General features: G+C 43.0%; 1 protein-coding gene across 3 annotated transcripts in view; it reads right to left on the bottom strand.

The window, feature by feature from the left end:
• LOC137624325 (uncharacterized) overlaps nt 1–25,316 on the bottom strand; it is a 224,961-nt gene extending 199,645 nt beyond the window's left edge. For all 3 annotated transcript variants that reach the window (XM_068354999.1, XM_068355000.1, XM_068355001.1), the window contains exons 1-2: nt 25,160–25,316; nt 11,104–11,215 (exon numbers count right to left, since the gene is read on the bottom strand). In XM_068354999.1, coding sequence (XP_068211100.1) covers nt 11,104–11,215; nt 25,160–25,161 — 114 coding nt within the window. In that variant the 5' untranslated portion in view covers nt 25,162–25,316. The remainder of the gene's footprint in view (nt 1–11,103; nt 11,216–25,159) is intronic.
• Nucleotides 25,317–27,962: the final 2,646 nt, after the last annotated feature.

Here is a 27,962-nt window from a genome sequence, read left to right as displayed (position 1 = left end):
ATATATATATATATATATATATATATATATATATATATATATATATATATATATACATATATATATATATACATATATATATATACAGTGTATATATATATATATATATATATATATATATATATATATATATATATATATATATATATATATATATATATATATATATATATATATATACACTGTATACTGTATATATTTCTGGGTCGACCCATGTCGCCCGGTGAAAAGGTCCTTCTTGTCACTTTTCTGATATAAATAACTTCCAAATATACCAGAGAAAGTTAAAGCATGGAATGCAGAGGTTACTACCCTCGCGCGAAAACCCCTAAGGGCGTCGTCTATAAAGATAGGACGTGTGAAAACCACTATTCACAGGTCGTCTTCCATTTAGAGAATTCCTTCGTCAAAACATGGGTGAGCCGATACAGCGGCTTGAACCATTCCAGCCCGAACCACCCCACCGACGCCCGACACCCAGCGCCATCTGACATCCTTCTTTTGGACTCGTGTCGCGACGCTACCATTTTCTTTTGTGTGTGCCTTTTTCGCTGATTTTAGGATTACTTCGCCATGGCTGAAGCTCACCTTTCTGCTGCACCAATGTTAAGTACCATAGTTTATTTTGGCATTATTCATTGCCCGGGCTTGTACGCCTTATTTGCGTTTTGCGTGTGTTTTAGTGCGCTCGGCTAGCTTCCGTTACCGCGTCTTCTACGCGTTCCTACCTCACGCTTTGTTTACATGCCTTCGGGTATTTTATGTCATGCTAGGTTCTTTTATTAATCTTATGTTAGATTGATTTGGTCTTTGACCCTAGTTTTAGAACCTATTTTACTAATTAGGTACTTAATGAGTCGCTTCCGAGTCCGTGTTGTTGCGTTAGCGAAGAATAGTGTTATATTACAGTTTAGTTCCCTACCCTAGGTAGGCATTCCTGACTTGAAACGAAGTTTCGCTTCGTTCTCCCCATTCAGTTTTGGGTTTACACGTCTTTCTATTTAGAATACCGTTTGTCATGGAGTGTTTATTTACTGCCCTTTTCGTCTATTCTTCGCTAACTTTAACCTTAGTTCTATGAACTACTACGGACAGATATGTTTTACATGTGTTTTTTGTTTTTAAGGTTCGTGTTTGCATTTCTAGATCGAGCTTAGTAACCCTTCGAGTGAAAGATGCTGGAGTTTTCCCCCACTTTTCAGTTTTACATTACTGTTTCGGAATATTTTCCTCACAAGGGCTGGCTTCTCCCCCTCTCTCATCTCGTTTTGGGATTATTACATTTCATTTGCTTCGGTAGATTACTTTGCTCTCTCTAGTAGGCTAGTGTTTAATTATTTTACTATTAAGGCCCTGTCGTGTTAGAGTCTGCCCCTATTTTAGGTTAGTTTTCTTTATGGCCTGCTCTCGAGCCACCAACCAAGTTCCCCCTCCCCCTCACGGTCCCACCCTGCCTCCCCCGCTCTGGCCTGGAGAAATTGTGTCTGGACTTTGCTTATTACTTTTACTCCGGAGCTCCGCCATGGTCCTCCGCTAACATACTTGAGCTGGGAACACGTTACTTACCTAATATTACTCCGGTGCTGCCCTTCGACTGGGAATCCCTCCCCTCGATGGCCTTCAGCACCTATGACTCCGGGCTACGGCCCCTTTCACACGACAACCCCCCCTCATGTTTAATTACTCCGGTGATCCGGCGGCAGGCTCTCATCAGCTTCCCCGGATTTTTTCCCTATTCCCCCTGTAACTCCGGTATACTATCTACCGGAGATCATTTTTATATCGAGGGCTGCATCTCCCCGGAACTTCGGCGCACTAGGGAGCATTCCCTTTTTACGACACTATGCCTAAATTCATCTTAGATCAAACAGTAATTACCTTAGGAGCTCCGGTTCCTTGTGAATTCCCCGAACCTACTAACACACATTCATATAGACTCTACCACCCTCCCCTTCTTTGGCCTTAACTCTATTAGTGTTATGCATGCCAACCTTCTCTCTTACCTTTTAGGTTAAGTTAGAGCTTTTAAGGGAGTTGGTGTACTTATAATATATTTTATCTTACAGAAAGTCCGCTGTGCCTTCAAGGGTTGCTCGGCGACATTCACAGATCCGGTGGGCCACGACGTCTGCCGGTCCCACGCTCACTGCGAGATCTCCTTCGCCCAGGAAGCAGGCCAGACCCCGTATATGGTCTGGTTCCCAGAGTCCTGTTCGCTCTGCTACGAGCTCTCCTCCATCCTCCTCAATGATGAGGTAAGATTTCTCAATAATTATCATTCATATATATTTTTTATTGTTTTTTGGGAATTCTTCGGTCATGGACGAGTAATTTTTTCTTAACCTGAGTCTGTTGCTTCACGCATTCCCCTTCCTCGTTCGTTCTAACTCTACCCTCCTTTTCAGGCTGACGAGGAGTCCCTCAAGGCGGCCAAATCCAGCCTCCGGACCTGGGTCTCGGGGTTCGGCAGAAACACCCCTCAAGGCTGTCCTTACATGTTGGACAGGGACATGGCTTCCCGGCTTTTCCCCGGATCCCCCTTGGCCGCCGTACCCAACGAACTCGCTACACCGCTCCTCGAGGCTATTAGAACAGCTTTACCCGCCCCGGAGGAGCAACAACTTTCCGGCGATGTATCAACGCTAGACATTCATCTTGAACAGATGGATGATCAGGTTAGTGGTGTAGAGGATCTGGCAGGCTCTTTTCTTTCCCCTACTCCTTCTTCTTCCTCTTCCTTCCTGGGCTTTGACAAGCCCTCGGCTTCACCTTGGGATGGGTCCTTATCGGTCTGCCCTAAGGTTAAGCCACTAAAGAAATCCAAGAACAAACCCAGCACGTCATATACGTCTCCAGCCTTGTCCCCGGTCCCCGGACCTTCCACATCCGCCGACATCCCAGTAATGTCAAAAACCCCTCCTCCTTCTAAAGGACAGAGGGGTAAGTCTGCTAAAGCCAAGGCATCAGCTCCGGATAGCCAGTCTGACCCCTATTCGGCTACTCTACTGTCAAAGGTCCAAGAGATGGTGGACACAAGACTAGAAAAACACTCTTCCTTAATGACGGAGCTTAAGGATATGGTCGCTGGCCTTATCCGTTCCGGATCTCACCCAGCACCGACTGTAGGCCCTGACACCTCAAAGCTACCGCCGTTCGATAAGAACCACCCCTTGGCGGTTTGCTCGGCATGCTCCGTACCTGGATGGTACCTTGACTCTTGAGGGATTAGGTACCCGACCTTTGGAGGACCTGGAGTTCTACCCCCCTGACCTCCAGTTTCCTTTTAACGGGTTTGTTCGCCTGAGGGAACATGCACTCATCAGAATGGACAAAGTTCCTAAGGAGACAGTAATTTTCCCAAAGGAACAAGCCCAAGCTGTCTGGGCTCGTACCCTTTCAGAATGGGGCTGCACTAATTCTAAGATAACCCCTCATAAAGGTGCGTATACCATCTTTACATCACCTCCGGATGTTCCTTCTCCTCTCGCTGACAAAGTAATGGAGTTGACCATCCAAGCCATTAAGGACGGCCTCCCTATGCCAACCCTTAAGGAGACGGACCCCACCTCTCTCCTTATGCCAGCTTCAAGGGACTTTAGGCAGGATGCTCCAGCGACCTTCACGGTAGGTAAACTCGACCCGGACTGTGCCTCCTCCCTCTTTTCAGAGAGACTTCCTAAGCTCCCGAATCACTTGTTGAAAACGGAGTTTGAGACAAGAAATAGACTAGCGAGACCCCTTAACTCACTTACATCCTCGGAGTTGATAGCCTCCATCTATGGCGAAGAACAGATCTTTCAGGTACTGGCGAAGAGTCTCCTGCAGATTTATCACATAGACCTGCATGACTTCTGGACCACAAGAACAAACTGCAGGAAACATGTTCTGGCGGAGGTTTCTATTAGGTACGAGCCTAATAGGCTTATTAGCTCTTCCTGTTGGGGCAAAACTCTTTTCCCACAGGAAGAAGTGGATAAAGTCCTCCAGGAAGCAGCCAGGGCTAACCAGAACCTCCAGGTTAGGTGGGGCCTCTCTAGCAAACGCAAGTTTGATCCTGTTATGAGGCAACAATACCCCAAAAAGAAGCAGAGATTCTATTTTCCCTACAAGCCTGGTCGTGGCCAACATCGCCAATCTCCGTTTCCGCAGACTTCGACCCCGTCTACCTCCAAGTCCACCCCTCCCCAACAGTTCGTGATTGTTCCGGCTCCTCAAGGCGCCCAACCTGCTCCCATGGCTACATGGATGACCTCTCCAGCATTTAGTCAAGCTTTTGAGGCCTCCAGATCCTTTCGAGGATACCCTAGGCAGCACGGAAGCAACAGGGCTAGAGGTCAGTTCCGTCAACGAGGCGGACCTAGAGCCAGAGGTTCAAGAGGAGGTAGAGGAGCGAAATTTAACCCCAATCAGTGAGACAGACCAGGTAGGAGGGAGACTATACCGGTTTCGAGACCAATGGACCTTCAGTCCTTGGGCCCACAGTATAGTCTCCAAAGGTCTGGGCTGGAAGTGGTCACAAGGTTCTCCACCTCCAACAGTACTGTAACCTTCTTTCAGAAAACCACTCCACTTCTGGAAGATTACACAAAAGATCTCCTAAAGAAGAAGGCCATAAAGAGAATACGGAAATTGAAATTTCAAGGACGCCTGTTCACGGTTCCGAAAAAGAATTCGACCTCCTTGAGAGTAGTTCTGGACCTGTCCAAATTGAATTCCTACATTCTCTGTGACAGGTTCCGTATGCTGACTGTCTCTCAGGTACGGACCTTACTTCCCCGTGGGGCCGTCACCACCTCCATCGATCTTACAGACGCCTATTATCACGTCCCAGTGGCAAGAAACTTCTCTCCCTACCTAGGCTTCCGCCTAGGCAAGAAGTCCTACGCGTTCAAAGTGATGCCATTCGGCCTCAACATTGTCCCCAGGATATTCACGAAGCTGGGGGAGACAGTGTTAGAACAGCTCCGGAGCCAGGGAATTATGTTGATAGCTTACCTGGACGACTGGCTCATTTGGGCACAAACAGTTCAGGAATGCCACAATGCAACAGCCAAAGTGATTCAGTTCCTGCAAAAGTTGGGCTTTCAGGTCAACTTAAAGAAATCATGTCTACAACCCGCAAGTCAATTCGGATGGCTGGGTATTCACTGGGACCTCACAGATCACAAACTATCTCCTCCTCCCAAAAAGGTCAAAAGAGATAGCATCAAAAACAAAACGGTTCATCAAGAACAAACAGATGTCAAGACGAGCCTTAGAAAGAGTTCATGGCTTACTCCAATTTGCCTCAGTAACAGACGTCCTACTAAAAGCCAAACTCAAAGACATCAACCGAGTTTGGAAGAAGAGAGCAACAATTCGACTTAGAGACAAAATCTCAACAATCCCCTCAATATTAATAAAGAGACTCCGGCCATGGTCAAAACCAGAGAATCTGTCCAAGTCAGTTCCTCTGCAGTTTCCCCCTCCTCAGGTGACGATTCACACAGACGCGTCTCTCAGTGGCTGGGGGGGCTACTCTCAACACCAGATGTTTCAGGGATCCTGGTCCCCCACTATGAAACAATTCCACATAAACGTGTTGGAAGCCATGGCAGTATTTCTAACCTTGAAAGGGTTATCCCATCCAAAGACGACTCATGTCAGGATAGTCTCAGACAGCTCAGTGGTAGTACACTGCATAAACAGAGGCGGATCAAAATCTCCCAACCTGAATCAGATCCTGGTAATGATTTTCACCTTGGCAACGGAAAGGAACTGGTTCCTGTCAGCCACACACCTGGCAGGAGTCCAGAACGTTATAGCGGACGCCTAATCCAGGACAAAACCACTGGAATCAGAATGGTCTCTAGACATGAATTCCTTCCGATGGATATCCAGACTGGTTCCGGGTCTCCAAGTGGACTTGTTTGCGACACACCTCAACCACAAGCTTCCTTGCTATGTAGCCCCCAACCTGGACCCTCAGGCTTATGCCACAGACGCATTAACCCTGGACTGGAACCGTTGGAAGATTTACCTATTCCCTCCAGTGAATCTTCTGATGAGAGTATTACCCAAACTTCACTCATTCAAAGGAGCAGTAGCTTTGGTAACTCCCAACTGGCCAAAGAGCAACTGGTTTCCGCTCCTTCTAGAGCTGAAGCTACGCCCCTTCCGAATTCCACACCCCAAGTTGACACAAGTTGTCCAAACTCAGACTGTGTCAGGTTCCTCAAGAATAGCACAAACCCCAACTTTGTGGATTTCATGAAATTTACAGCCCACAAGGATGCAAATATCGACCCGGAAAATGTCCTTTTTATCAAATCAGACAAAAGGGACTCAACTCTTAGGCAATACGATTTGGCTGTTAAGAAACTAGCAGAATTTCTAAAGAATTCAGACGCTACTCGAATGACCCCTAACTTGGCCATTTCGTTTTTAAGGTCCCTATTTGACAAGGGCCTAGCCGCTAGTACTATCACTACAATTAAATCAGCCCTGAAAAAGATTTTTCAGGTGGGCTTCAATATTAACCTAGCAGATTCATATTTTTCGTCCATCCCAAAAGCCTGTGCTCGGCTTAGACCTTCTATTCGTCCACAAAAGGTCTCATGGTACCTAAACGATGTCTTAAAACTAGCATCAGACACCGATAACGACTCCTGCTCCTACATTGCCCTTCTTAGGAAGACCCTGTTTCTTACAGCCATGGCCTCAGGTGCCAGAATTTCACAGAATTAGCAGCTCTCTCCCGTAATCCTGAGAACCTAGATTTCCTTCCGTCAGGAGAAGTCCTACTCTCCCCAGATAGAGCTTTCCTAGCTAAAAATGAGGACCCTCAAAATAGATGGTCCCCTTGGAAGATTATCCCTCTTCCGCTTGATGCTTCTCTGTGTCCAGTAGTGACTCTTCGGGCCTTTCTAGCTAGAACTGCTACACGCTCATCTGGTCTCATGTTTGTCAGGGAACAAGGGGGTACTATCTCCATCCAGGGTATTAGACAGCAAATACTTTACTTCATCAAGCAGGCTAACCCGGAATCCTTTCCCCATGCACATGATATCCGAGCAGTAGCAACCTCCATCAATTATTTTCAAAATATGGATTTTGATGAACTTAAGAAGTATACAGGTTGGAAATCTTCTATGGTTTTTAAACGCCACTATTTAAAGAACTTACAGGCCCTAAAATTCCCTACTATAGCAGCTGGGAGTGTCATCTCCCCAGAGTAACCTCTTACCTTTCTTCCTTTTCGTCCAACTCTCTTTCTTCTCCCTCCTACCTGCCACTCTCACCACGATGCCTCTCACCTCGGTGGATTGGATTTAGCTCCATATCTCATGTTATGTCATTGTTACATTGCTCCTTTTTGTCGTTAACTATGAAATATATATAGCCTTATCCTTAAGTATTTGGACCGTTGATTACCATTTTATCCTAAAATTTTTGAGAATTGTGATTATGTGGTGTTGATTTCTTCTCTCGTGGGTACACATACCAATATTTCTATTTTTGTACTTAAGGTTTTTGAATTTTGTGATTGTTGTGTTACATTTCTGAATTTCATTTAGTAAACCTTCCACATGTAGATAACGTTTTTAATTCACCTTTTTTATTTTTGTTACTTATGGGCTTGGAAGGCATTCTCTTCTATATTTACACCGGGCGACACGGGTCGACCCAGAAAAGGGATTTTGACAAAGGAAAAATCTATTTCTGGGGAGAGACCTGTGTCGCCCGGTGAAACCCTTCCCTGTTTTTCCCTTCCCTTTCCTTTCCAAGCCATTAATCATACAGAAAGCTGTCAGATGGCGCTGGGTGTCGGGCGCCGGTGGGGTGGTTCAGGCTGGATGGTTCGAGCCGCTGTATCGGCTCACCCATGTTTTGACAAAGGAATTCTCTAAATGGAAGACGACCAGTGAATAGTGGTTTTCACACGCCCTATCTTTATACACGACGCCCTTAGGGGTTTTCGCGCGAGGGTAGTAACCTCTGCATTCCATGCTTTAACTTTCTCTGGTATATTTGGAAGTTATTTATATCAGAAAAGTGACAAGAAGGACCTTTTCACCGGGCGACACGGGTCTCTCCCCAGAAATAGATATTTCCTTCGTCAAAATCCCTTTGTTACCTATTACCAGATTTGTACAGTAGTCATTTTTACCAGTGGAAAAAACGGGGAACAGGAACAATGAATATGATTATTAATTCCAAGCTGGGCATAGGGGAGCTAATGATCCCGACAGGAAATCCTCACTTGATAAGGGTAGAAAAAAGCCCATAGTAGAGTGCTATCCTTTCTGATTGGAAGCGTTTACATGCTGACTGTACTCTTCTAACAATTCTATGCTTGTGAAGAATCTGTTATTCGTCTATTAAGCAAGTGTCAGCGTGTAAGAATAAAATGGTTTTTATACTCACCTGAAGGCACATCACTGTACTGTCCATATTAAGAATTTCAGTCATGGAACATTTTCCCATTCACCATTTCACTTCGACTTCTGCACTTCTATTCCAAGACTCCAAGATATTACCAATAGTATTGCAAATTTGTTAATTGCAGAACAATAAGTTCTCGATAAAGAAGCCTACAGAGAAGATGCAAATAATTCATTGGATGAGTTTTGAAGAAATTTGAGTATTAACAGTTTTCAAGTCAACAGATGCTCATTGTTCCTTGGCCCGCAGCCCAGTTAAAAGCTGCATTCAGGATCATCCGCATTGTTTATTTATTTATTCTATTATAGGATAACCAGTTGTAACTGCATTTTAATACTGTCCATGGCTTGCATTTTCATATACTGTACGTTATCATCTTAAAATATTCTCTACTCATGAGTACAGTGTGTTAAATGGTTACGAGTGTGTCCAATGCATGGGCAATTTGTTTCTTTTTGTTTTTTCATATCATTTTTTAGTCTAGTTAGTGTAAGACTTAAATGAAGAGGGATACTAGTTTTTTCTTGCAATAAAAATTTTATTATTGATGCACTTGTCAACCATTTTTTTTATTTTTGTAATAAATTTTTTGTTGTTAATTTTCTTTCATTATAGTTCCACCCAATCTATGCCTTGACACCAGCTAGAGTTAATTTACATTTGTTTTTCTTTCTCCTAATGTTCTTAAAGTTTACTTAAGTTTGAAGAGATCTTACCTAGAAAGTATACTGCTCCTCTTATTTAGGACTCCATGCATAGCACTGCGGAGAGAGATGGGGAACCCAAGAAAAGATAATAGGAAATTTGAGGTTCTAGCTGGGTCTCCTTGCCCAGTATAAAAAATTGAGGGGTGGTGCCCAGTGACCAGTTCTCTTGACTGTTTGCTGTTTGCCCAGATTTCTGGGTATTCCACCGTTTTATCCTTTTGTGTAGTGAACGTTATTATGAGGTTGGCCTTCGGACACTAGGCGGTCTGCCTGCTGCATCTGGCCACAGTCCGCAAACTACTACAACGCACAGTCCTTCATCAGGCAGAGGAGCTCGCCCGCCTACCTTCCTCGTTGGTTGGGTGTGCGACACTACGCAAGACTCACTCACTAGACTAAGAGGTCGGCGAATGGCCTTCCCTTCTCCTATGCGAGATGTTCGCTTCACTTGCAAGGAGGCAAAGATGACCGAGCTGTTGCTGTATGCTGGCGCATAGGCAGAACAGCAGTTTCTCCCTCATGAGGTCAAAACCCTAGGCACAGATCCTGAGGACCTGGCCTCACAATTCGTCAAGCATTTTATGTCCTACGCACATGACGGTGCAGGACGGGAGCTGCGAGCAGCCGCCTAACCATATCATCATTTAGTTTTAAGAATCTATGCGTCAAAGATCTGAGGCGAGGCATCTGCGAATCGCGCACACGCTTATGGAAGCACTGGAAGCTAAGAGCACTCGAGCAAAGGGTGCCTTTTCCACGAACAAGATGGCTGCCTGACATCGAGCAGCACATTCTTCTTCCCCTCAATGTGCTAAGCAAGTTTAGGTTGAAGGTCAGCATCATTCACTGCAAGCTGTGAAACGTACCCGAAGCTAGTTTCTGGGTTCCCAAAGAGGATCCCACAACAAGTAACCAGCCGCTGAAGTAGGACAAACGTAGGGTGGTCAAGCAGAAATTAAGGTCGCTACGGGTAAAGGCACGAGACTTCTTTGGTACGTGACCTCCGGAGTCTCTGGGAGGAAGGCTGAAGTCAATGCCTGGAGAAGGAACTATGCGCTCCCGCTGTATTCCCTACCAAAGGACCTCGACCAGCTGTTCCTTGCACAGGGAATTTATAGGCCCCAAGCCCACAACTGATGCCCAACATCAGCGGAGAGACTACCCTATGGCTGAGGTCGGTGCTGCTTCTCTAGGGATAGCAACGGAGACCTCAGAACCGCAAGATTGTCCGGGGGTCAATGGGCCACCACTCTTACTCGACCGATCCCCAGAGGAGAACGACTGAGCAGAGTCAGAGTAGCAGAAACGAGCCGAGAGAGTCAGACGGCAAGGTTTATGTGCCTTCAAAGATGAACTCAAAGGGGAAGAATCCCTCTTGGCCTCCTTCTTCCACAGCCTGCCATATTGCTACCACTGGGAGGGAGGCCACTCCCTACAAGGAGGCACCTGCAAATATGAGTGACCCCTGCACGCACGACAAAGGCTGTGAGGATCCGTATCCACGGCTGACATAGGGGTGCTGCATGGAGGAGCCTCACATACAATCACCCTGAAAGGCGAAAGGAACAGGAATGGTTTTAACTTTAGGCTAGTTTGTATTCATTTGGAATAAGTAAATAGACTGACGAGAGAGAATGAGAGCATGTCTGTTCTCTACTAAGCCAAAATGAAAAAGTGACATCATATTATCAGTACAGGTGGGAGCTGGGTGGCCGGTTTAACTCCCGCCTACCCTCACTGCTAACTAGTGGAGAGTAGTTACACCTTGCTAAAAGTCTCATGGTTAGTTTCAGCTGTCGCCAAAATATATCTCCACTGTAAGGAGTTAAAGGGTATGTATATAGTGCCAGTAAAAGGTTATATTCAAGTAGTAGGTTTAGATTTTTTTTTAAAAAGTGGTATTTTCAGTACTGTATATCACATTAAAGATGAATTTAAACTCAAAATTCCATAGAAAAACTATTTAACTTACCCTCCTATTTATCAGTCTCTTCAAATTATCACCATAGTCAGGATGAGAGAGAATAGCAATTGTCTGAAATCTATTATTATACATCTGCTCTTCATCTGAATATTTCCAGCTCCTGAGGAAGTATGGTAAGAATAAGTAAATCTGTTAATAAAACATGTATTGTCTAGAATGAGATGTTTGATATGTTACATTATCCATTATTCAGACAAGATAACTATTGTGTTAATGATTATTATATAACATTTCAGATAATTAAATATACAAAATGCTATAGTCTGTTGAAAAGAATTTTCTAAAATGTGCTATATCCAATTTTTCAAGTAATTTTAATTTTTCATAACGATATAAACCCGAGTCCTTTAATAGGGGTAGGCCGTTAAACCTTTAACGAGGTGGCAGTACTTATTGTTGGGTGGTGGAGAAGCCATCACACCCACCCAACAGGCCACTGAGCCCTCACTTTGACCTTTAGCCTAAGAATTGTGGGTTGCCAGAGATGGGAAGTGAAACTTGGACTCCAGTTTGGAGTATGAAAAATAAATTACTTTAAAAACTTGTAACTTGTTCTTCCCCAAATACAAACCTTCATTCTTTAATAGAATTATCCTTAGGAGGAAGTCCCTTATAGTTAAAATGATATTTTAATTATAAAATAAATTTTTTAATATACTTACCCGGTGAATATATAATAGCTGAGCCTCCGGCGGCTCGACAGAAAAACACAAAAACTCGCGAGCGATCGCTATGAAGGTTGCGGGTGTGCCCACTAGCGCCAACTATCGGCCAGATACCGCATATACATGTAAACAGACCCAATTCTTCTCATCCCGCTGGGTCTCTATATATTCACCGGGTAAGTATATTCAAAAACTTATTTTATAATTAAAATATCATTTTTAAATATTTAACTTAGCCGGTGAATATATAATAGCTGATTCACACCCATGGTGGTGGGTAGAGACCAGAGTTAATTAAGTTTACAGCGTATATGCTTAGAGTTTTTGACAGTTATATCATAACAAAACCCAAATATATATAGGTACCTGGTAAGGAAGTTGACTTAGACGATTACTCTGCCATATTAGTCTGTCTTCCTCACGAAGCCCAGCGATCCTCTTAGGATGCTGAAAGACTCCCAGGAGCTGAAGTATCAAGGGCTGCAACCCATACAACAGGACCTCATCAAACCCCTAATCTGGGCGCTCTCAAGAAATGACATTTGACCACCCGCCAAATCAAAAAAGGATGCGAAAGGCTTCTTAGCCTTCCGTACAACCCAATTAAAAAACATTTCAAGAGCAGATTAAAAGGATATTGGAATTAAGGGAATGTAGTGGTAGAACCCTTACCCACTACTGCATTCGCTGTAACGAATGGACCCAGTGTGTAGCAGTCCTCGTAAAGAGTCTGGACATCTTTTAAGTAAAATGACGCGAATACCGACTTGCTTCTCCAAACGGTCGCGTCCATAATACTTTGCAGAGATTTATTTTGCTTAAAGGTCACGGAATTTGCTATAGCTCTTACTTTGTGCGTCTTAACCTTAAGCAAGCATCGGTCTTTTTCATTCAAGTGAGAATGAGCCTCTCGTATTAAAAATCTGATAAAATATGACAAAGCATTCTTTGACATAGGCAATGATGGTTTCTTAACTGAGCACCATAATGCCTCAGATCCACCTCGTAAGGACTTAGTACGAGCTAAGTAGAACTTAAGAGCTCTAACTGGACACAGCACTCTTTCAAGTTCGTTGCCTACGATCTCTGACAGGCAAGGTATATCAAAAGACTTAGGCCAAGGACGAGAAGGCAGTTCATTTTTGGCCAGGAAACCAAGTTGAAGTGAACATGTGGCTTTTTCTGTATAAAAGCCGATGTTCTTACTGAAGGCATGAATTTCACCGACCCTTTTAGCCGAAGCCAAGAACACTAGGAAAAGCGTCTTGAGGGTGAGATCCTTCAGGGAGGCTGAATGTAATGGCTCAAACCTGTCTGACATGAGGAACCTTAGGACCACGTCTAAGTTCCATCCAGGAGTTGCCAAACGACGTTCCTTAGAGGTCTCGAAAGACTTAAGGAGATCTTGGAGATCTTTATTGTTGGAAAGATCTAAGCCTCTATGACGAAAGACCGAAGCCAACATGCTCCTGTAGCCCTTAATCGTGGGAGCTGAGAGGGAGCGAACATTTCTCAGATGTAAAAGAAAATCTCCGATTTGGGCTACAGAGGTACTGGAAGAGGACACAGATGCTGGCTTGCACCAGTCTCGAAAGACTTCCCACTTCGACTGGTATACTCTGATGGTAGAAGCTCTCCTAGCTCTCGCAATCGCACTGGCTGCCTCCTTCGAAAAGCCTCGAGCTCTTGAGAGTCTCTCGATAGTCTGAAGGCAGTCAGACGAAGCGCGGGGAGGCTTTGATGAACAATCTTTACGTGGGGCTGACGTAAGAGATCTACCCTTAGAGGAAGACTTCTTGGAATGTCTACCAGCCATTGAAGTACCTCGGTGAACCACTCTCTCGCGGGCCAGAGGGTAGCAACCAACGTCAACCTTGTCCCTTCGTGAGAGGCGAACTTCTGCAGTACCTTGTTGACTATCTTGAATGGTGGGAATGCATATAAGTCCAGATGAGACCAATCCAGTAGAAACGCGTCTATGTGGATTGCTTCTGTATCTAGGACTGGTGAGCAATAGATTGGTAACCTTTTGGTCAACGAGGTGGCAAAGAAGTCTATGGTGGGTTGAACCCAAATAGCCCAAAGACTCTTGCCCACGTCCTTGTGGAGGGTCCATTCCGTGGGTATCACCTGACCCCTCCGACTGAGACAGTCTGCCAAGACGTTCAAGTCCCCCTGGATGAATCTCGTCAACAGGGAGATGCCTCGATTTCTTGACCATATGAGAAGGTCCCTTGCGATCTCGTACAGCGTGAGGGAGTGTGTGCCTCCTTGCTTGGAGATGTACGCCAAAGCTGTGGTGTTGTCTGAGTTGACCTCTACCACTTAGTTTCGAAGAAAGCTTTCGAATTTCATCAAGGCCAAGTGGACTGCTAATAGCTCCTTGCCGTTGATGTGCATGCTCTTCTGACTTGAGGTCCACAGACCCGAGCATTCCCGACCGTCCAGGGTCGCACCCCAACCCAAATCCGACGCGTCTGAGAACAACACGTGGTTTGGGTTCTTGACTGCTAGGGATAGTCCCTCTCTCAGACTGATATTGCTGTCCCACCATTTCAGGCATGCCTTTACTGGTTCGGAGACTGGGAATGATACCGTCTCTAACGTCTTGTCCTTGTTCCAGTGAGAGGCTAGATGGAACTGGAGAGGCCGAAGGTGTAGTCTCCCTAGCGAGACAAACTGCTCCAGGGATGAGAGAGTCCCTACGAGACTGTTCCAACTCCTGACTGAACAAACGTTCTCTTTTCAGCATTAGTTGGACTTTGAGCAGGGCTTGTTCTATTCGGGTGGCAGACGGAAAAGCCCGAAAAAACTGGACTGCGAATCTCCATCCCCAAATATAGAATAATCTGGGATGGGATCAGTTGGGACTTTTCTAGGTTGACCAAAAGTCCCAACTCCCTGGCCAGACTCAACGTCCAATGTAGATCCTGCAGACAGTGAAGACTGGACGATGCTCTGAGAAGCCAGTCGTCCAAGTACAGGGAGGCTTGGATTCCCGATAGATGGAGGAATTTTGCCACATTCCTCATGAGCCTCGTAAACACGAGAGGAGCAGGACTGAGGCCAAAGCACAGGGCTCGAAACTGGAACCCCACATTCCTGTAAACAAACCTCAGAAACGGTTGGTAATCCGGGTGTATAGGAATGTGGAAGTAAGCATCCTGAAGGTCGAGAGAGACCATCCAGTCGCCTTCCATTAATGCTGTCAAGACAGCCTAAAGTTTGTCTTGACAATGAACACCTTGAGCGCACTTGCCTCTTGCGTACTCTTGCAGTGAACGTGGCTGCCAGATCATTGGAGCCATCCCTGATAGACTTGTTCCTGCAGAGAACGTGGCTGTCAGAATATTGGAGCCATCCCTGATAGCCTTGTTTATGCATGACATAATTGTACAGCAAAACTTCAAACGCTCGAAAAAACTCCTAACAGGAGATGGTCTAGCTCTGAAGCCGACCATAAAATCTTGGAGCGTCTCATGGCCAGGCGCCAGGGAGAGTCTATGAGGTTTGAGAAGTCTATCTGGGCAGAGGCAGGAACTCCCAAGCCGAGAACTTCTCCCGTGTCATACCAGACTCTCGCTCTATAAGACAGCTTAAAAGTAGGGAAAGCAAAGGCTGTCTCCCCCAAACTCCTCCTGGTGATTAACCAATCGCCTAGCAAACGTAAAGCTCTCTTAGAAGAGCGAGAGAGCACTAGCTTAGAAAACAACGGCTTCGAAGTAGCTAGGCCTAGTGTAAACTCTGACGTTTAGGCGAACGAGGAGCAGCAGTTACAAAAAGATCCGGACGAAGATCCTTAAAAAAATCATCATGATTTAATTAAAGTCCATAGAGGGCTGAGCAGCTTTAGGCTCCTCTCCGTCTGACAGAGTCCTCAAGGGAATATCAGTAGGAGGGGGATCAGCAACTTCCTCATCTGAAGGAACCTTGTCCGACAATTGCCGAGTCTCAAGCAAGGGAGAGACCTGCCGTGGTGGCAATGCTTGACAAGCAGAGTCCACACGCAAAGGAGCAACAGTAGCAGTCAAGGACGCTATGTCATGTAACTGCTTAAAGGACTGACCAGCAACAACAACAGGTGCGGGAGGACGCTCGACGTCAACTCGAGACTGCCTTGACTGCCTAGACTGAGCAGTCAAAACAACTCTTGACTGCGGTGCTTGACGCTCAACGTCAAAACAAGTCAACTATGCTGGTTGGCGAACGTCCTGAACGTCAACAAGAGCAAGCGGCAGCGGCTGAACGTCCACAAGCGGCTGAGAGTCAACACGGGACTGCATCGAGTGAGGCTCTACAAAACATGATTGACGTGACTTTGTAACGTCAATGTCAACAGGACGAGCAAAGGCTCGTTTGGGCGGCTGACGGCCAGGATCTCGATCAGCTAAGCGGCGAGGATCATCGTGAACCTGCTCAGCAGAATAGTCCTCCATAAGAGAGGCAAGCTTATTCTGCATGTCTTGCAGTACAACCCATTTAGGATCAATGGGAATGGGTGCGGTAAGAGACTAGGGTAACGTCTGTGACTGCAAAACCTTGCCTACAAAAAGACTCTCGGAGCCTGTGTTACGCTTTTGTTTAGGCGGCGAGCAGTCTTCCGATGACTGCATAGGGTCAGAGCTGTCCCAATGGCTATAACCAGGACGCTGGACCTGTCCTAAAGGGACTGACTTTCGCTTAAAGGGCCTCGAAACCTTGCTCCACGGTTTCTTACGCGAAAAGCCTTCGGATGACGAGGAGAAAATCGTCTCGCTCGTCTTATGGTAGGGGCGGTCTTGATGAGACACGCCTGAAACCATAGAGGGAACGTCTGTTCGCTGATCAAGGCCTCTCGAACCCATAAGTCGTACGACATTACTTCTCCCCTGGGCTTGGGAGCTTGCAAGAGGTCCCGGACTAGGCGAACGACAGGCACGAACAGACGAACCCTCGGTCGCAACACTGATAACACTTTGCGCAATTATCACTTTATCACTACGATTTTCTGTTTTGCACTTACTTCACTGAAATCGAATTTTTCAACAATTCACATTAGGCATGAATAAAACTGATTTCTACCTGAAGCACGCAATTCTACCCTACATCAAAAGGTTATACAGTGAACCCTCGCTACTTCGCAGTTCGACAATCGCGGATTCACCACTTCGCGGGGTTTTCCCATAACCCATATATATATACATATCGCGGATTTTCCGGAAAATTCGAAAATACCGCAAAATCTGAAGACAACCAAATACAATATTTTGTTACCTGTAATTCCATTAATACTGTAATTAGTAATATCTGTTCTTACTGATTGTTCATTGCATTACATATGATATATAATTCAGCACAGAAAGAAATAAAACACGAAAAGAGAATGTGATCATACGATAATTCAGTACTGTATACAGTACGTAGTAAGTAGTAAAATTAAATCGAACATGAAACGCAAATCAGATGCAGTCATACCATATTAGAATGGTGTGTACTGTAATGGATGTGCTTCTTTTCCATGAATCTTTTGTATGTATACGTACGTAGTACATGTACTGCATCCAATAATATTCTTTGTTGCAAAAATCACATTTCGAATAAGTGTACGAGAGAGAGAGAGAGAGAGAGAGAGAGAGAGAGAGAGAGAGAGAGAGAGAGAGAGAGAGAGAGAGGCGTAAAATAGCGTACGTAAAGCTGTATTATTATTATTGTTATTATTATTATTATTGTTGTTGTTAATAAAATTATTATTGTTATTATTATTATCATTATTATTATTATTACTGTACAGTATTATTATCATTATTTATTATTATTACGGTATTTACTTAATCTACGTACGTTCAGTATGCGCGGGGCATCTTCTATGAGTAGGTAACCAACGCATCATAGTACTGTAAGACGGGTTGTGATTGGTTCAAGCGCTGATAGATGACGAATCAGAACTCAAGTTTTGTTATCTAGCCTGTGATTGGTGTTTTGCCCGCATCTCCTACCCGCAGCATCTAAGTTCTCGCGGGGCTGGATCGTCCACTCTCTGTTACCGCGTATCGCTGAGTAGACGTTCTTAAGTGTGTGAATCTGTGCTGTGTGCGACTTTTTTAAGTTGAACTTTTTGTTACTGTAAATCCTACTGTAATGGCTCCCAAGCGTTCTGCTTCTCTTAAGGCTGGTAGTGAGCCTAAACGCCACCGAAGGATGATGACGATAGCTGAGAAGGTTACGCTTCTCGACATGTTAAAAGATGGTAGAAGTTACGCGGCCGCCGGCCGCCATTTTGGCATCAACGAATCTACTGTTCGCTATATCAAGAAGGACGAGCCGAACATTAGAAAGACGGCTGCAATCACCTATAGCAGATCAGCGAAGCGAGTCGTTACAACGCGTAATAAAACGATCGTACGCATGGAAGGTGCTTTAGCTGTGTGGATTGCCGACTGCCGGAAGAAGAACATAGCGTTGGATACGAACACCATCCAAACAAAGGCTTTGAGCTTATATGAGAATTTTGCTGCAAAGGAACCTAAAGACGACGACGGCAACCATGCTGAAGATGATGATGATGCAGATGATCCTCAACCAGGGACATCCACTGATTCCCAGCCTCAGAAACGTTTTTCCGCAAGCAAAGGATGGTTCGCGAAGTTTCAGAAACGCTTCGCCCTGAAAAGCGTTTCCCTGCATGGGGAGTCTGCTTCCGCTGACACTACCGCTGCTGAAACTTACGTGAACCAGACGTTCAAGAATATTATCGCCGAAGGTGGATCCAAGCCGGAACAAGTCTTTAATATGGATGAGACTGGCTTGTTTTGGAAGAGAATGCCGTCGCGAACTTTCCTGTTCAAAGAGGAAGCCAAAGCCTCTGGCTTTAAAGCATTCAAGGATCGCGTTACCCTCGTGATGTGTGGCAATGCTGCTGGATTTTTGTTAAAGCCGGGGCTTATTTATAAGTCGAAAAATCCTCGCGCTTTGAAAAATAAAAATAAGAATCTCCTTCCCGTGTACTGGATGCATAATCAAAAAGCATGGATTACGAAGATGCTGACCTCCAACTGGTTCCACCAGTGTTTTATCCCGCAAGTCAGCAAATATCTCTTAGAGAAGGGCTTGCCATTCAAGATCCTTCTCCTTATGGATAACGCTGGTGGACACGCAACTGACCTGTCGCATGAGGGCATTCAGGTTGAGTTCCTGCCACCCAACACCACGTCATTAATTCAACCGATGGACCAGGGGGTTATCAGGGCGTTCAAGGCCCTCTACACGAAGAACACCTTGGCGGACCTCGTTGCGTGTGTGGATGCTGCCCAAGATGACGAGGATGAAGATTTTAACTTGAAGGCTTTCTGGCGGCAGTACACCATAGCCACGTGCCTGCAGAATATTCAGAAGGCACTTCAAGAGATGAAACCTGCAACCGTGAATGCGAGCTGGAAGAAGTTGTGGCCCGATATTGTTTACAACGACAAGGGATTTACTCCGTCGGAAATCCAACACTCTGCAATACGCAAATCTGTGCAGTTGGCTGCTATAATTGGAGGTGACGGGTTTGGCGACATGACGACTGAAGACGTCGACGAGTTGTTGGACTGCCATTCCCAGCCCCTAACTGACGCAGACCTCGAAGACCTGACGAAATCGGCAAGTGAAGAAGAGAGTGATACCCAGGAAGAGACCCAAGAAAATGTCGAAGAAACGGGCTTAACATTAGAACGGCTTGCCAAGGCCTGCAACCATGCGAAGGAGTTGAAAGAAATGTTGCAAGAGTGGGACGAGGATATGGTTCGCTCGATGCAATTCTGCAACAAGATCGATGAAGACATGACTCCCTACAAAATGCTCTTGGATCGAAAAAAGAAGCAGCGGCAACAACTTCCGATCACAATGTTCTTCCAGCCTCGCAAAAAAGAGCCAGTTCCTCCTGCTAGTACGCCTTCGGAAGAAATTGAAGAGGTGTCCCAGGAAAAGACACCTCCGTCTGAAGAGACGTAAAATACTACCTGGCTGCACAGTAGAACACATCATCAGCTTCATCATCATCATTTCTACTGTGCAGCAAATTCATCGCCATCACCATTCAAGTTTTTCTTCAACTTCTTTCGTGGTGAGTACAGTAACAATCTTTATTTTTTACTTTAATATTCTTACTGTACATTCTAAAACTGTATTTGTGCCTGTTTTATAGTTTAGTACTGTACGTACTGTATGCATTAAGTTAAAGGGAAGGTTTTAAAAGTCTACATGTTGTAACCTATCATATTTTTTTTGTTTAAAATTTACATTTACGTACGTAAAACAATCTCTCTCTCTCTCTCTCTCTCTCTCTCTCTCTCTCTCTCTCTCTCTCTCTCTCTCTCTCTCTCTCTCTCTCTCGTAAATTGTTTTCCTGCTTTGCTACGTACAATACTGTATAAATTATATTTGTAAGGTAACATATTTTGTAAATGCTTTTACTGTAAATACTGTATGTACTGTATCATTATTTATCACTATCATCATGCGCGTTAAATGCCTTGTTTGTTCTGAGTGTGGTTGTTTACTGAGCGTACACGCCGTCGTTTCAGGCGGCGTCATAAAGAAAAACATTTCATTTGGAAGTCCTAAGAAAAATACGTAAACTAAAACATTGGTAATAAAAAAATCAACATACAGTACTGTATAATCAATATAATCGATGCAAAAACTAACCTATACATATATGTGTACACTAAATGAGTTTGTTTCTTCATTATGATCAGAGATGAACGTAAACAAAACATTGGTTGCCATTTTTTATCGTGCTTTTTAGGTGTTTAGGAAACGCATGATATAAAATCGCCTTTAATATTTGTGCCTGTTTTAGTTTAGGGTGCTGTAGTACATGCATTAAGTGTTCTGTACATTAAAGGGTGGTTTGTTAACAGTACTACGTACAAGGGAAGGTTTTAAAAGTCCGAATATACATGTTAAATAAATAGGTAAATATGATGTCACTACTTCGCGGATTTTCACCTATCGCGCCCGCGTCTGGAACCTATCTACCGCGATAAACGAGGGTTCACTGTAATTGCGAAATAAGTCGTATAATATAAGCACATTAATACAAGCAAAAAACAGTAAACATATTTTAAAATAAAAAGATCAGTGACTGTGGAGGAGACTAAACACTAGTTCATTCAAAACTACGTTTTCAATCTCTCACCGTACAGTGCCTTGGGACGAGAATAAAAACTAAAAACGTTTTATCCTTTCTCCCCGTACAGAGACTTGGGACGAGAGTAAAAAACTGACTCGAGAACAACGTTACTCGCTTGGGACGAGAATAAAGATCGGAACGTTCTCTCTTTCTCTTGATTTCACACCGAAGAGAAAAGCCCACTCACCTTTCCTCAATAAACAGGTTATTTGACCAAAGGAAAAAACTGAAAGGACTAAGAAATTGAAAATTAACAAGTTCCTTTAAATTAGTATTTAAAACATTTACGTTTGAAAGAAGAATGAACAAAACGTCAGAATCGATTTACTCTTTCTGCAAAGTGAAACCGTGATTCTCTCTCTCTCTATCGTAACGATAGAGCGCTAACTGCGTAGCATGAATAAACCAAACGTTAGTTCATCTTTGAAACAGTACGAAGACTATTCAAAGAAAATCTTTCATGAAATATCTACTAAAAAATATTAATTTAATAAGTTTTAAATCATTTGCTCTGTAAAAGTTATTTACGATTGAAATGGCTCAACGTTGTTTAACTTCGGTTTCCAAGTTAGGACCGCCTACTCTCGGATTAGGGGAGGAATAGGTAAGGCCGCATATAAACAAATCATTAAAATTTATCTTGATGTTTATTATAAATGGAAAGCTAATCGAAGAGGCCTAATAAAGGCGGTTGAGATATAAAATATATAGAGGAAAATCTATAATTAACAACAACAATTTATAACGTGATAAGATAATTGCTAAAAGCCTAAAACACACTTCCGTACTAAGGGAAGGGTCGGCCATTTTTAAAAGTCAAAGAAAGTCCAAAAAACAACCCAAAGTCATCAACAATTAAATCTATCCAAAAAAGAGTTCAAGATTTAAGTTGAAGATAAAACACCTGCACTGCGAAAGCTCAAACCAAAAGGAAGTACTTCACCAAGACTGTTGAAAAACTCCAGGTTAACAGCGAGTAATGGTACGTCTTGTCGTTCAGACCGACAGAGAAGAATTGGGTCTGTTTACATGTATATGCGGTATCTGGCCGATAGTTGGCGCTAGTGGGCACACCCGCAACCTTCATAGCGATCGCTCGCGAGTTTTTGTGTTTTTCTGTCGAGCCGCCGGAGGCTCAGCTATTATATATTCACCGGCTAAGTTAAATATTTAAAAATGGCTGATTTACCATCACAGGAAATGTCAAAGCCCTTTCTTCAAAAATGACAATTATTTTCACCGCAAATAAATACTTAATAAAATTATGTATGTATGTATTTATATGGTATATAATGATAGAACAAACCTTTTCTTCTCTATACATTATTTTCTTGAATGTATAATAATCCATGTTAAACTGTACAAATTGTCTATATACTATACTACTGGTATATTTTTCATTTGTTTGTTGACATTCTATGATGCAGTTGTATTCCCTCCCGTTCATTCATAGGTACATGCATGTTAACTGGATTTAGAAATTTTGCGCATAAACTCCGCCCTTCTCTACTTTGACCAATAAGATTAATTGTTTTCTTATAAGAACGAAGTCAAACTGGTTGTTCTGTTTGTATGCGGTTGAAATTTAAGTCAAATTTAGTTACAGCACAATATTTGCTACAGGAAAACATATATTTTACATTTGTAATGTTGTCCTGTCCATAACAATTATTGGTATTTGTTTACAAGAGCACGCTCTCCATTTACTTCAAAATTATGCAGTCCTGCATCTCTCCTCATTTTGTACAGTAATTGGGAGGTTCTTTAAATACTGGCAAAGCAAAATATAGCAAGATATATTGCGAGAGGGGGGGGGGGGGTTGGTGGAGGAGGTACTAAGCGACCAGGAACCGACATCGGCAACATAGTCAACCAAAAAGAAGTTAGTGACGTCAGCATACATTTGGTATATATTCTAAATAGATACTAAATTAAAAATTGAGTAATTACTCAAAAGTGTCACTATTTGTGAAATGTAATTTTATATTTGGTAAATATTTTATATAAATCCTATTAAGAGAGGATTTTTCAAGAAACTATTTTGAGAATGACCAGTTTTCCCAGACGACATTTTGCTATACTAACACCATCTACTGACCACTGCCTAAGGATGCCTGCCAATCTCCCGCCAATGAAAACAGTCATACGCTGCAAAAATAGTCTTTCTCGTAAAATGTTTCTTTAAAAATATACGATTTATTGTCAAGTATTACCAAATAAAATATACAATTCACAAATAGTGACACTTTTGAGTAATTGATTAATTTTTAATTTATTATATATTTAGAATATATATCAAATGTCCGATGACGCCACGAACTTCTCTTTGATTGACTATGTTGACGACGTCGGTTCAAGGTCGCTTAGTACCTCCTCCACCAACCCCTCCCCCTCCCCGGCATGATATCATGCTAATTGTTTTGCTTTCCCAGCATTTAAAGAACCTCCTAATTACTGTACAAAATGAGGAGAGCTGCAGGAATGCACAATTTTGGAGTAAATGGAGAGCGTGCTCTTGTAAACAAATACCACTATTATTTTACCATCATGTAAGTCCTACAGGGTAGAGGGCTTTTACTTGGGTAACAAAAACATAAGAAATAGTCCTGAAAGTAAAACTAAGCAAAATGTGCCTTACTCAAAATCCTATCAATTTCCAATACAAATGGACATCAGAATCATTAGAAACATGAAAATATGTCTGGAAAACAATATGGGGTGTATGTATGATAGCGGCCACCTGTATGTATGATGACGGCTGACTAGGAATACGGCAGTATAAGGGGGGGGGGGGTCGCAAGGGGGCGTTAGGTACCCCTCCCCGTTAGGTACGTAAGTAAGGACACGGCTTGTAGGTTAAGTGGGGGGGGGTGTGGGGAATTCAGGTTAGTTGGTGTCCATATTTTATGCTCACTGGAGGAACTGGCCGCTTAATATACAGAGGCTCCGAATAGCCTATCATACGATACCATACAGAATTCAGGGAATAATAGTAGTAGGTTGGCCATGGCACCAAACGCCCGTTGAGATACTAGGAGCCTTTGTAGGGTGATGGCCAGATCCCGTAGAAAACGGGAATATTCTGAACTATGGCCGTCATTCTAAAAACGATTTTGGCGGGAGAAGCTAACTCAAAAAACCCACCTAACCTATGCTAAAAGCCGTATCCTTACCCAAGGGGGCTTCGCCCCCCCCGAACCCCCCCCCTTACACAAGTTTCCTTACCTACGAGTACGACGGGAGAAGCTAACTCAAAAAACCCACCTAACCTATGCTAAAAGCCGTATCCTTACCCAGGGGGCTTCGCCCCCCCCCGGATCCCCCCCCCCTTACACAAGTTTCCTTACCTACGAGTACGACGGGAGAAGCTAACTTAAAAAACCCACCTAACCTATGCTAAAAGCCGTATCCTTACCCAGGGGGGATGCGCCCCCCCGGACACCCCCTCACACAACATAATTAAGATCCGTAGACCATTTCCAAACGTTTTTATTCTATACAAGATAACAGTCGGAGCGATAATAAGCAAATTAGGACGCTTGGCCGTAGCGCTACAAACTACCCAGATACTACCGCTAGAGTGTTATAGGGTCCTTTGACTGGCCAGACAGTACTACATTGAATCCTTCTCTCTGGTTACGGTTCTTTCCCTTTGCCTGCACATGAACCGAAGAGTCTGGCATATTTTTTACATATTCTCCTCTGTCCTCATACAACTGACAACATTGTGATTATCAAACAATTCTTCTTTACCCAAGGGGTTAACTACTGCACTGTAATTGTTCAGTGGCTACTTTCCTCTTGGTAAGGGTAGAAGGGACTCTTTAGCTATGGTAAGCAGCTCTTCTAGGAGAAGGATAATCCAAAATCAAACCATTGTTCTCTAGTCTTGGGTAGCATCACAGCCTCTGTAACATGGTCTACCACTGTCTTGGGTTAGAGTTCTCTTACTTGAGGGTACACGAGTGTCATTTTCGAAAAGAGTGGAATTTTTTCGATTAGAAAAAGTAGGTTTTCCTAGGTTACATTGCCTTGTAATACACTACAACAAAACCAAAGCATCCAAATTCTGAGCATAATTTAGCCTTTATGATGCTTTACAGGGTTATTGGTTACTAATCTAAACAATAGCTAACTTAAAGAAACCTCCAAAGGACCTGACAACCATTGACATGGGATTATCATAAAAGCATTCGAGTGCGTAGTGATAAAAATGATTACTCACATGATTGGCAAGGAATGTGTATGGGAGATATTACAGCTAGGAAACAGTCGCAGTAGTTTTAATTCAAACAAAACAGGTTATCAGTTGCTGGTTTGCTAATTATCAATAAGTCAAGTTTGTACTTTCAGTAATTTTTGCAAAGTCGGTACTCGGTATTTCGACTTCGTCCAGTATTATTGTCCGGTAATCATCTTTGTAACGGCACCCCTAGGTAGTTTTTCCTTATTTTAAAATTCCAATAAAATAATAATAATAATAATAATAATAATAATAATAATAATAATAATAATAATAATAATAATAATAATAATAATAATAATAATACCATAATAATAATAATAATAATAATAATTCGTATTCAGTTTCTTCGCCCTCTCATAATTTGTATTTAGGTTTCAAGTGCTCTCTTCGCAATATATGTTTACGACACTCTATCGCATAATAGATAAGCATAAAGCATCTAAACTTACATTTATTATTGTAATCAAGCTTATTTTACCTGAATCATAAACAACATTGCTAATGAAATTCTCAATCTTACCTTGAATTCCCTTTTACCTTGAAATCATTAAATTTTAGCAATCGATTGTGGACTTTAGTGGTTATTTTAGACTTTTTCAATTCTTTCATTCTATTGTAAATGGCAACACTGTGTAGTTTTTCCTCGTTTAAAATTTCCTTTTTTGTAAATATTCCGATATTTAGAAATCTCCTTCATTGCCTATCTCAACAGTAACGTCCCCCCCCCCCTTCTTGTTCAGTTGCATTAGTAACCCGTAATTATTTGAGTCAGTATCTTCATCTTTTAATTTGCATTTACTGTGTTTTTAAACTTCTTGTCTTCCTCCTCTTTTGTAGATCTAGATTATCAGTGGCCAAGGTGCTGTAAAATGGGGAAGCGAATCTTGTCCATTTCCAAAGACCATTTTCTTAATATATGGTTTCCATATATTTTAAAGTTGCGGAGCACTTTACTTTTGCACCTATTATTCTTATAATTTTTTTATTTCTACACTTTCGTTATATATATATATATATATATACTGTATATACTGTATATATATATATATATATATATATACATATATATATATATATATATATATACCAAGGCACTTCCCCAATTTTGGGGGGGTAGCCGACATCAAACAAATGAAAAAAAGGGGACCTTTCCTCTCAGCCTGTCGAGGGACTCAACCGAGTTCAGCTTGTTCTGCTAGGGTGCCACAGCCCACCCTCCCCCGTTATCCACCACAGATGAAGCTTCATAATGCTGAATCCCCTACTGCTGCTACCTCCACGGTCATCCAAGACAGCCAGAGGAAGCAGCAGGGTCTACCAGAACTGCATCACAATCGCTCACCATTCATTCATATATCTAGCACACTCTCTTGCCTCTCACATCAATCCTTGTATCACCCAGAGCATTCTACACTCCATCCATCCACCCAAACATTGGCCTTCTTCTTGTACTTCTCCCATCAACTCCTGAATTCATCACCTTCTCTAGCAGACAGCCATTATCCATTCTCTCATCATGGCCAAACCACCAACACATTCATATCCAATCTAGCTGCTAACTTATTTCTTATACCCGTTCTCACCCTCACTACTTCACACTTAACCCTATCTACTCGAGATACACCAGCCATACTCCTCAGACACTTCAACTCAAACACATTCAATTTCTGTCTCTGTCACTTTCATTCCCCACAACTCCAATCCATACATCACAGTTGGTACACTCACTTTCTTATACAGAACTCTCTTTACATTCATGCCCAAACCTCTATTCTTCACCACTCTCTTCACTGGCCCCAACACTTTGCATCCTTCATTCACTCGCTGACGTACATCTACTTCTACTCCACCATTTGCTGCAACAACAGACCCTAAGTACTTAAACTGATCCACCTCCTCAAGTAACTTTCCATTCAACATAACATTCAAATTCGCACCACCTTCCCTTCTCGTACATCTCATAACCTTACTCTTACCCACATTAACTCTCAACTTCCTTCTCTCACATACCCTTCCAAATTCTGCCACTAATCGGCCAACTTTCTCTTCCGAGTCAGCAACCAGTACAGTATCATCCGCAAACAACAACTGATTTCCCTCCCATTCATGATCATTCTCATCTATCAGTTTCAATTCTCGTCCAAGCACTCTGAAATTCACCTCTCTCACCACTCCATCAACATATAAGTTAAACAACCATGGTGACATCACACATCCCTGTTTTGTGGAAACTTTTCACTGCTTGCAACAACCTTCCACCAATTCCATATAACCTCATCACATTCCACATTGCTTCCCTATCAACTCTATCATACGCTTTCTCCAGATCCATAAACGCAACATACACCTCCTTACCTTATGCTAAATATTTCTTACATATCTGCCTAACTAAAAATCTGATTCATACATCCCCTACCTCTTCTAAAACCACCCTGTACTTTTATGATCGCATTCTCTGTTTTATCTTTAATCCTATTAATCAATACTCTACCATACACTTTTCCAACCACGCTCTACAAACAAATACCCCTTGAATTACAACACTCATGCACATCTCCTTTACCCTTATATAGTGGTATAATACATAAACAAACCCAATCTACTGGTACCATTGACAACATAAAACACATATTAAACAATCTCACCAACCATTCAAGTACAGTCACAGCCCTTTCCTTCAACATCTCAGCTCTCACACCATCCATACCAGGTGTTTTTCCTACTCTCGTTTCATCTAGTGCTCTCCTCACTTCCTCTCTTGTAATCTCTCTTTCATTCTCAT

Source organism: Palaemon carinicauda, chromosome 31 (assembly GCF_036898095.1).
Source record: "Palaemon carinicauda isolate YSFRI2023 chromosome 31, ASM3689809v2, whole genome shotgun sequence".
In the NCBI taxonomy this organism is placed as follows: domain Eukaryota; kingdom Metazoa; phylum Arthropoda; class Malacostraca; order Decapoda; family Palaemonidae; genus Palaemon; species Palaemon carinicauda.
The sequence above is the reverse complement of the archived record's forward strand: the minus strand, read 5'-3'. Positions and strand labels throughout refer to the sequence as shown.